This window comes from Pipra filicauda, unplaced genomic scaffold (assembly GCF_003945595.2).
Source record: "Pipra filicauda isolate LSUMZ 115617 unplaced genomic scaffold, ASM394559v2 scaffold49_size4853605_pilon, whole genome shotgun sequence".
Lineage (NCBI taxonomy): Eukaryota > Metazoa > Chordata > Aves > Passeriformes > Pipridae > Pipra > Pipra filicauda.
In genome coordinates, this window is record NW_024104642.1 from 3,652,820 (window position 1) to 3,662,433 (window position 9,614).

The window sequence follows — 9,614 nt, forward strand, 5'->3', positions numbered from 1 at the left end:
AAAATAGAATACTGCAGTTCAGCTCCATGTATGCTCTGACACTGAAACAAAGTGAGCATCATCAGTGCTGTTATGGAATTGTTCCTGTGGCAATGGCAGTATTCTCTTGGAAGTAGGCATCCATATTTACCTTCTGTAACTGTTTTCCTTATTTAGATAAATGATCGTAGCCTCTTCTTTGGAAATTCAGTATAGCTGATTTATGTGAGCTCAGTTAAATTCAGCATTAAAGGTATTTAGTTTGAGCTTACACAGCTTTTAATTTTAACGATACCTGAAATGTTTGTGTTCACAAACACAGGCAAATAATATAGGACTTTGAAGGGTTTGTAGACTTGATAGAAAAGTACCAAAACAGATTTTTAATTCATAAGGCCTCTATAGTAAATATACAACTTAAAAAGTATAAGCTTAAATAAGAGAACTGTGTAAAGTGCTTTCCCTTCTAAAGTGTTATGTCTATTTCACAGTGCTTATCTTACGTCCTTGACAAAACGGCTGCCACTACTAAACCAGTTTTTATTGTTTGAATTTTTAAATACATGAGCTCATGGCCACAGACATCACAATTACAGAAGCAAGCTTGCATAAGCATCAGAAAAAATCCAGTCTGCACATAATTTTAAGAATTAAAAAGCAAAAATTCAACAGAATTTTGGTCCTAAAGTTTAGACTTAAAAGTAAATATCAGACATCTGTAAAAATGCAAACTCCCTGTGTAGTAACAAAGAATTATGCATCTCATGAGACTCAGAACAATTTGGGAACTGGAGACAGTGAAGAACAGTCCTAACAGCTTTAAAAGTGAAATACACAAACGGTCCTTAGGGGAGAACTCATTTTTTCTGTACCTTGAGTGAATGCTCTGCCACTAACTAGTACTTGGCAATTTTTTGTCATTGTTGTTTCCCTGTGAACATCTTCCTTTTCAGCACATTTTTCATTCTAGTTTTCAGGGAACTGAAATGGTAGAGGCAGCAGTGCAGAGAGAGATGTCAGCAGTGAGAAATCTGTCCCTGTCAGAAAGGGTGGATGTGCATGACACTGGTAGAGTAGATGGAGCCATAGCTGCAAGAAACAACAGCCTAGCAAGCAGCATCTGAGATAACCCCAGGTGAGTTCAGTAGCTCCAGCAGCTGTGGATTTCTTCCAGTTTTCCTGCTTCCTCCTCTTGGGGAACCCCTGTTCTGGATTACAAAGCAGAGCTCAGCGAAGCTTGAACCTCATAGCTATCACACAGCTTGAATTGAAAAGGGAGCCCCATCCTGTGTAGCTTAGATATGTGTTGGTTGTGGCACTTTCCAGGGAGAGAGGAGGTTCCTATTTAAACCACTTAACCCGACAAAGGAATTAAACTGCTCCTCCATTTATGAACATTAGTCTAATTCATAAAGATGGAGAAGTTTGAAATGCAGCTGAAGAAAGCTGCATTTTGCAGAAAGTACAGGCCTCTTATATTTTGTGTCTTCTGTTATGAAGAGGAACTGAAGCTCCTCAGTTCAGGGACCTGGCTAGAGGAGTGCTTTTTCTCTATATATGGTTAAATGTCCGTGGGAGGTAAGTGTATGGACAACTGGAATAAATCATGCAGCACCACTTATGTGAAGAAACCCAGTTTCAGCACTTGGAAAAGAGAAAGGGTTTATCTTTGTAGGCAGTTATAAACATATCTACATTTTTTCTAGATTAAAAAAAATGCAAAACATTTTCTTTACAAGATGTTTTCCATCTCCCACTGTTGCATAGCTTCTAAAGCAGAAGATTCATCTTGTTGCACTAGCTTGCAATTTAAAGGTTATGGAAATCCTCTACATCTTCCATAAAAGAGCTGTACTGAAGTTACTGATCAAAGCAAGAAGCAGTATGTAGGCTGCCCGAAGTTGTGACTCATGCCACAACAAAACCCGACTCCAAATTCTCAGCCACATAACCCCATTTCTGGAATAGGGCCGGGAGGGAATGGGAGCACAGGACTGCTGCTATGCCCCTCACTGAACAAGAGCACAAAACCTGGTCTGCACTGAAGTCTCTCCTCATTTATAGGCACCAGGGCTTGCTCGGGCATCCTCCATATCCCCCCTCCCGTCGTGCCGGGGCAGTTCCTGGGAGCTCCGCAGGTAAGTGGGAAGACACCACCGCCTTCTCCTCCGCAACCCCGGGCTGCGGGACGCACCCTCCCCTGCCTCTTGGGTAGGTTTTTGGTTGGTTGGCTTTTGCGTTGGGTTTTTTTTTCCCCTTCTCCGAGAACAGCCGGAAAAGGGAAGTTTTGGGCGGTGCGTGGCTCCTTCACCTCCCCTTCCGCCGCCTGCTCCGCCCCCAATTGCTGCGGAGCGGGCCTCTCGGGCAGGTGAGACCCCGCAGCATCCCTGTCACCCCCAGGGCTGCCTTCCCAACAAGTCGGGTTTCCTCTCCTGGGTTCAGGGCTTAGGCTTTGCTCATAGCAAAGCCTGCCACGGCACAATGCTTCTTCCCCTCCCCCCCCCCCCGCCCCCCACCTAAAAAAAAAAAGGTTAAGAGATGCTGATCCTCGACCCGATTTCCCGTTACAGTTCTCGGCATGGCAGTGGACTGGTTCGGCTTTGGCTACGCCGCCCTGGTGACATCAGGAGGGCTTATTGGCTATGTAAAAGCAGGTACGGAGCTCAAAGATGCTTCTATCTCCCATTCTGTCTTCGTCCTCCCTCCCCCCAATTACTTGGTGTGAGCTGGGCGGCTTTTTACGATAGGCTTCTAGCTCGAAGTTGGCGCAGATGTAAAATTTATCAGTTTGTGCCATGTGCTGATAACTTGCTGCTGTTGGGGAGTGGTGGATTTTGGGCTGAGCTGGTGCTTTGGGCAGATAAGCCCACAATCGGCTTTCTGGTGGATGCTGATATGCTACTTCTGCATTGTGCTCTTTGAGTGAACTGACATAAGTTTCCTTCAGAAAGGCTTTTCCCCTCCTGTTTAAAATACAAGCATTCTATAAGTGTTCTGCATCTTCAAATGACATAAATCACCATTTTTTTCCCCTTAGAGATTTATTCCCATCTTAATCTTTGACAATAACGGTGTACTGCAAGCTGCAGAGAGTTTTCTGAAGGATCCTTTCTCCAAGTAGAACTGAACAATGCAAATCAGTCCTTAAACTTGTTCCTTTTCTGGGCTCTTCATCATAAGCTTACCCTCTGACCTACTGTTTTCATTTCCTGGCCTCTTCCTGAGTTACCCTCCTCCAGACAGAGCTGAAGCTTAATTCCTGCAACAGTCTCTTTCAGCTTTGAAAATCCCTAAGCTGTCCTAGCTTTTATGACAGGAAGGGGCATTTCTGAAGTCAGTAAGAATCTTACCAGTAACTAATTGCATCTGTATTTCTCTGTGGGCATTATGAAATGGTAGGAGTCTTTCATGTCCTCTGGTCCCAGATGAGAGGACACGGTCATGCTGAGGCAAGGGAATCCAGGTCACAGGATTTTTGAAGGGGGAATAGAAACTCATATGGTGACTTCTGGAGAGAAAAAAAACATATTGTATCATTACTAATAACTTGGAGAAACCAAAAGAAAATGGAACTTTCATCTATAGATCTAATTTGATGATCTGATCTGTTCTTTTACAACCAGGTCTATTTACCCACACACATAGTGGACAGCAGTAGGTGCCTTGGGAAGAGTATGAGAACAGAGCAATCAAAGAGAGAGATTGATTGATTGATTGATTGATTGGTAGTTTTTCTGTCTTCATTTAGTAAGTTCTCTGAGTCCTTGTGTGTTGAGACTCAGGAACTTCTTGAGCCAGAGGTGATGTGTTTGTCCTAGTAAGTGTATGTGTCATAGTTGCTTAAACGATGCCTCAAGGTAAAATTCATCGATATGGATATGGTGGATGTTTCTTGACTCCCAGGCTTGTGGAAAGAATTGTAGCTACCACATGTTGGTTGCTAAACTGTATTCTGTACAAAGCAGCTGGTTATTATAGTGTGCATCTTTTTCCTTGCACATGGACAAGAATATCAGGTGCTTTCTATCAGTTTTTAGCTCTTGCTTTTTTATACCAAAAGCAGGATCTAAAGCAATATTACAGCAACCTTGTTGATGACTGAAAAGTGATTACTTTCTGGCAGCAATATGCAATCCTCCTGTAACATTGAGAGATCTTTATCAGCTTAGTTTTTTAGTCTCAAGTCTTTTAAAGGTGACCTGAAAAATGGAATATAAAAAGAACTATCCTCGGTAACATTAAGTCCTTAATTCTCCATTAGCCTTATTGAGGATATTCACCACTCGCAGTGATCATGCCACTTCACTACTTGGTGTATTCTATAAATCAACTTAAATGTAGTATCCTTTATTTTCTGGTAGCTTTATACCGAGGATCTGATTCAAAGTTTAGGTGAGTCCAGGGAACCTTCTTCCAAAGTCTGCAGTTACCTTTGGATCAGATCTCAGGTGTATTTAAGAGATATGATCTCCATTATTCGACTCCACCTTCCTCTTTGGCAACTCTTTATTTATCTGAATGCCCTCCTGCCCAATTCAGTCCACATGTCCTTTTTTCCCACTCTTAAATCCTTACTATTTAATCCATCTACTGTACTACCTCTCAAGAAATTTTGATATTACTGTTTTGAAACAACATGCTTCAGTTTGCACAAGGAAAACACCGATTCTTTTGTTTTTCTCATAATTCTTTCCACCGTAAATATATTAATGACTTTGCTGTTACAGAACTAAATACTAATGCTATTTGTATCTTATGCAAGAGTATTTCAGCTGGTTTTTGGTGCTGATCAACATGGTCTCAATATCTTAAAAGAAAAAAAAACCTTCTCTAATCTTTATAACAATGAATGATGAATGCCTATCTTTTTTGTTTTTTTTGTTGTTGCTGGTATTTTGCAAAACATACGCTGATGAGCAAGTTCATTTTTAAGTTTCTAATAAATGCATTATCTTTTACTTATTCAGGTAGTGTTCCATCACTAGCTGCTGGTCTGTTCTTTGGGGGTTTGGCTGGACTGGGTGCTTATCAGCTCTCACAGAATCCAAATAATATTTGGCTTTCTTTGAGTAAGTAATTTTAAAATTTTTCTTAGAAGAGATTATACTTACCCTAAAATAGCTGGATATTTAAAATTAGTTCCTAAAAGTCTTTGTAGAAGAGTTAAATGGATGGTGTTATATATCTAATTTCAGTCCAGTCTTTGAACTTCACTGCACTGGTGGCTGCCAACACTCATATGTCTGGTACTGATGTGTTTGAGGGATAGTAGTTCTAGGAAAGCGTTAGTAAATTGATGTCTGACCTCTCTGTGTTCTCTATCTGATTGAATCCTGCTTTAAGCATCCCACAGTAAGCTGGAGCATTTGGGGAAGTGGGATTCCCCTGTAGACGGCCTGTACCACTAGCAGGTTATTTTATTACCACTGAAAATGGCAGTAATTGTGATTGGCTTATTTTTATATATGACAAATATGTGGAATGACAAAGGTGTTGCATGCCTGGGGGGATTTAACAGAAAAGTAAGGTTTGGTAGTGCAGCTTGTTCTACCTTCTTCTCAGAACTGGAGCTTCCCTTCCTCCTGACTGTAGAAGCTGACTGTGGAGAGTTACTGCTTAGTCAGTGTTTAAAGAGCTGACACTGACACTTTTTCACTGAAGCAGTGACATAGCATCTGGCTCTTTGGTATATGAAAGTCAGAAGTGAAAGGGGAAGGCCCAGCATTTCTCTCCACTTCAGTTTTGTTTACAGGCAGTCCTGTTTACAGGCTTCCACATCTACTGGACAGGCCAAAAGCCATGCATGGTCAAGCCTAAGTAACTGGAATAAACTGCAAATACAGCAAGCTTAAGAAGAGTGATACCAAGTGTTTTCCTGAATGTCAGGGGCAGTCAGATACATTTCCCTACCTCAGTAGCATATGAAGTCTTTTCCTCTCAAGTTTTTGGAGAAGGGGTGGTCTACTGCTGCTTTGGATAAAATTACATTGTGAGTTGTGCATATTTTGAAGAGTGCCTACTAATTAGAGCTTGAAGCATTTGAATACTAAAATATTTTAGTTTTACTGTGTGTCAGACTGTGATCCCAGTCTCTTATATATCTCCTTACATAAGATCACTAGACGTCAGTGACAATATGTGGAGTGGTGTTAGGGAAGGGGCATGCCATGGCTAGGACTGAAGATGAGCTGGGTCCTGCAGGACCAGTCATCACATGGAAACAATGGTAGAAGATAAATGAGTTGGAACATACTGTGCGTAGCTGTTACCACTGGGTAGCAAATGCATGCTAATGCTAAGGATTTCATCAATATGTTTTTCTTACAGTTTTCTTAGTATTCAGTCTGTCTTTGATATACAGTGTTCCAGGGACTGCTCTTTCTATTTTACTGGCTCAGTGACAGTACATGGCTCCTGTCTCTAAGTCAGGGACAATAGATTTCACTCTCATCTTAGTGGAAGGAGGTGCAGGACTGAAATGGCTTGGTAATGCATAGCACTTACATAGCACACTTCCCTTTTGAAGTCTTTTGAAACATAAATTAGTTCATTCTCAGAACATTACTACAAGTTACACATGAAAATGCTCTCTCCTTTTTATGAGAAGTGGGGGAATTACGCGCACAAGTTTAGTGATTTGCCTGTGCATGGGGAAGGAGTGAGCAGTGTGGCATAAATTATTTCCAGCCTCAAAAAGAGCACATTTCGAAAAAGAAATCTGAGGAGTGTGTGCAGAACCATATGGAGCGCACTGTCTGCTAGAACTTGATGTAGAATACTTTTTACATACTGAGGCATTCCAAAATTTACACAATTTATTGACTCTCTTAGTCCATCAAGTGAAATAACTGTTTCACTTTTTACTTGATGCTACTGCTTCTCACTGTTCTGTTAGTTTTTAATTCTATTATGTCTCTTACACACATGTATCTGCTGCCTGGACTGTACAATCTCTCATTTAAGTTACATCTGGAACACTGTCTGCCATCATGGGAACAAGATTTTACAACTCCAGAAAACTCATGCCCGCGGGGCTGATTGCTGGTGTCAGGTACAACACAATATACTTTTTTTTTTAACCTCTTGTGTGTGATTTCTTAATTAAACTGAAATGGAATGAGTCATATCTTATGTATCTTTTTTGTTCCTGTGCACCAGTTACATGGGAAGTATTTGAAAATGTATTAACAAATTGTTGTTATTATTGTTTAATTATGTGTTTTTCCTCCTTATGCAGTTTGCTAATGGTTGGAAGATTAGCACTGAAGATGTTAGAAAAGCCCCAGGATAAGTAGCTGTTCATTTTACCGCCTAATATTTGGATAAGGAAACCTGATAATGATGTTGCATAAATTCAGAAGCAAGAAGATGGAACAATTTTCTATATCAAGACATTTTTTCCCCTTTTTTACATAAAAGGGAGTAGAATGATGGGACAGATAGTTTATAAACATTTGTTTATATACATTTGTTTCAATGATCAGGTAGACCTATTTGTGTATAGAGAGAAATGGGTCCTGGTTTTGATTTTTCCAGACGTGAATCAGTGTATTTTAACACTTCCAATTTTTATATTTCAAAATATTCTGCTGACATATATGAAGCAGAGCGAACCTGTAATTAAGAAAATAACCACAAAGAGGCACCAGGAGTAATTTCCTAAATACAACAGTGTATCTCAAACCTTTTGTACTTAGTATTACAGCATGTTGCATTCTGAGTTGATACACCACGTCTGTAAAACACCAAACAGATCTTACATTTTTATTGTGAAATGATGCTAAAATGTTGCTTTTCTACAAGTAAATTCTATTACAAACCTTTATTTGGTGTGGTTTTTTTATAATTTCTGTGTTTGGGGCATCGGGGGTATTTTTACTTTGTTTTCTTCTCAGTGGAAGTCTTTGCAGTGAACTGTTAGTATCCAAGCGCCGTCTTTCAAAATCGCTTTATAAATGTGGGGGCAAAAGATTAAATTAGGGGCCTTCATTAACATTTTAATTTATTTCATATTGTAACCTCTCTTGTTTCCAGACACTTAATCTGTAAATAACCTGATTGTACAAGGTGAATCTGCAGGGAGCAACACTAAAAACATGTAAAAGTGTGTCTGAAATTCTAGTCCCGGTTAAATTGTAGTCTCTTTTGACTATGCTGTAAGCAAAACCCAACAGAAGTTTTGTAATTACATTTTTATGTTTCTAAATCTCCCCATGTAATTGAATAGAAAATTCCATCCCTCATACAGAATTTTCTAGAGCCATTCAAGAACTAAAGACATTAGTATCCTTTCTCCAGAGTGCTCATGCTTTTAGACTGATTGTTAGCTAATTCTAAAAGTTTTCTTTCCTATTTTTATTGTGTAGGTTTCTGTGTTTTGGTTTTTGGTTTTTCTCCCCTGAGAGTTGTCTCTATCTAAATTGAGATAATTACTTTTGCATTAAATTCACTGTGGCTATGCCATGACTTCAGTGGAACTTCGTGCTGTGAGTCAGCTTTTATATGGATGTAAATTTTGGAAAATGATTTAGTTATTTTTAGGAAATCAGTTGTTAATTCTTAAATTAAGGCTACTCTGTTTAAAGCACACTCTGAAAATAAAAATATTACTTTATTATTTCTTACAATATCAGCTATCAGCACAAGCTTAAATGAGTACAGATTTTTCAACAAGGTTCAGTAACAGGAAACTGGTTGTACAATACACAGACTGGGTGATGAGAATTCAACAACTGGGAGTTTAATCATGCCTCCAGAACTTAAATACATTATAGAAATGTGAGAAGAAGAGAGTTATGGTTATCAAATCCTCATTTCCCAGGTTGAAGAGCCAGGCCCTCTATTGCACATCTACATGCCAGGTAGAAGTTTGGGTGGCAGGAGGAAATGTCAGGTATTTCACCCCTCTCTTGAGGGGCTCACTCAGGACTAGAGGAGAGAATTCCCTATTTGCTTTGGTAGGTAAATGATCTCTTGAAATTAGGAGTTTGCCTTAAACTTTGTAAGGGGGGTGTATAAGGCTGTTTTTGTAATAGCAAGTCCTTAAGTCCTGGAAAGTGAGAGATGTTGCACTACCTTCACCTCCTGCTCTGGAGAGGTTCAAGTTCCCTTCCCAGGAGAGGGCTCTTTGCTTCAGGCACGGGATGTCCCACATGGAGAATATTACCTGGGGAAGCCACACCACAGGTGAGAAAAGACCACAAAGTTCTTGGGACCTCTGGCAAAAGAAGCAATTATTTTTTTTAAGTCTTCTTTTAAAGCTAAATAGTAACTGGTAAAAATACAGAAACGTCCTGAGGCTGAGAGATGGCACTCAGATTCCTCTCTGCCCAGGTGGAAAATCCAGTGGGACCACCTAAATTTTGCCTATGCTATGTTTACTTCTGGCTAACCCTAAGTTCTCTGCCATTCAGGCTCTTACCTGTGGTGTTCCAACTGCTGACACTGGGGCAGCGTCAGGCACGTACAGGCTTCGAATGTTGCAAAATAACGCAGTTAGTGGAAAGCTGAGCAAATATGTTGGGGTGAGCCAAAATCTGGGACACTTGAGTGCCTCAAATGTGCCTTAGTCTTTACAGGTATAACACTGAGACCTCTAACACAGCAATAATGTACTGAGGCTGAATTGCATCACT

The 9,614-nt window shown here is 40.1% G+C and overlaps 1 protein-coding gene across 2 annotated transcripts; it reads left to right on the top strand.

The window, feature by feature from the left end:
* The first annotated feature begins 2,189 nt into the window (after window positions 1-2,189).
* On the top strand, window positions 2,190-7,804 carry LOC114000599 (transmembrane protein 14C-like). Of its 2 annotated transcripts, XM_039386666.1 has the most exons (5): window positions 2,190-2,347; window positions 2,550-2,633; window positions 4,947-5,048; window positions 6,943-7,030; window positions 7,217-7,804. In XM_039386666.1, the coding sequence occupies exons 2-5, from the start codon at window positions 2,558-2,560 to the stop codon at window positions 7,272-7,274; spliced, it is 324 nt and encodes a 107-aa protein (XP_039242600.1). In that variant the 5' UTR covers window positions 2,190-2,347; window positions 2,550-2,557; the 3' UTR covers window positions 7,275-7,804. The 2 variants fall into 2 exon arrangements, with proteins under 2 accessions (XP_039242600.1, XP_027600837.2); XM_027745036.2 differs by lacking the exon at window positions 2,190-2,347 and having other exon boundaries at window positions 2,425-2,633; window positions 6,906-7,030.
* Window positions 7,805-9,614: the final 1,810 nt, after the last annotated feature.

Coding starts and splice junctions, on each gene's coding strand:
- LOC114000599 (XM_027745036.2), top strand. CDS start 2,558: ATGGCAGTGGACTGGTTCGGCTTTGGCTACGCCGCCCTGGTGACATCA. Junction 2,634..4,946: donor TATTGGCTATGTAAAAGCAG/GTACGGAGCTCA, acceptor TTACTTATTCAG/GTAGTGTTCCATCACTAGCT. Junction 5,049..6,905: donor TAATATTTGGCTTTCTTTGA/GTAAGTAATTTT, acceptor TCTTACACACAT/GTATCTGCTGCCTGGACTGT.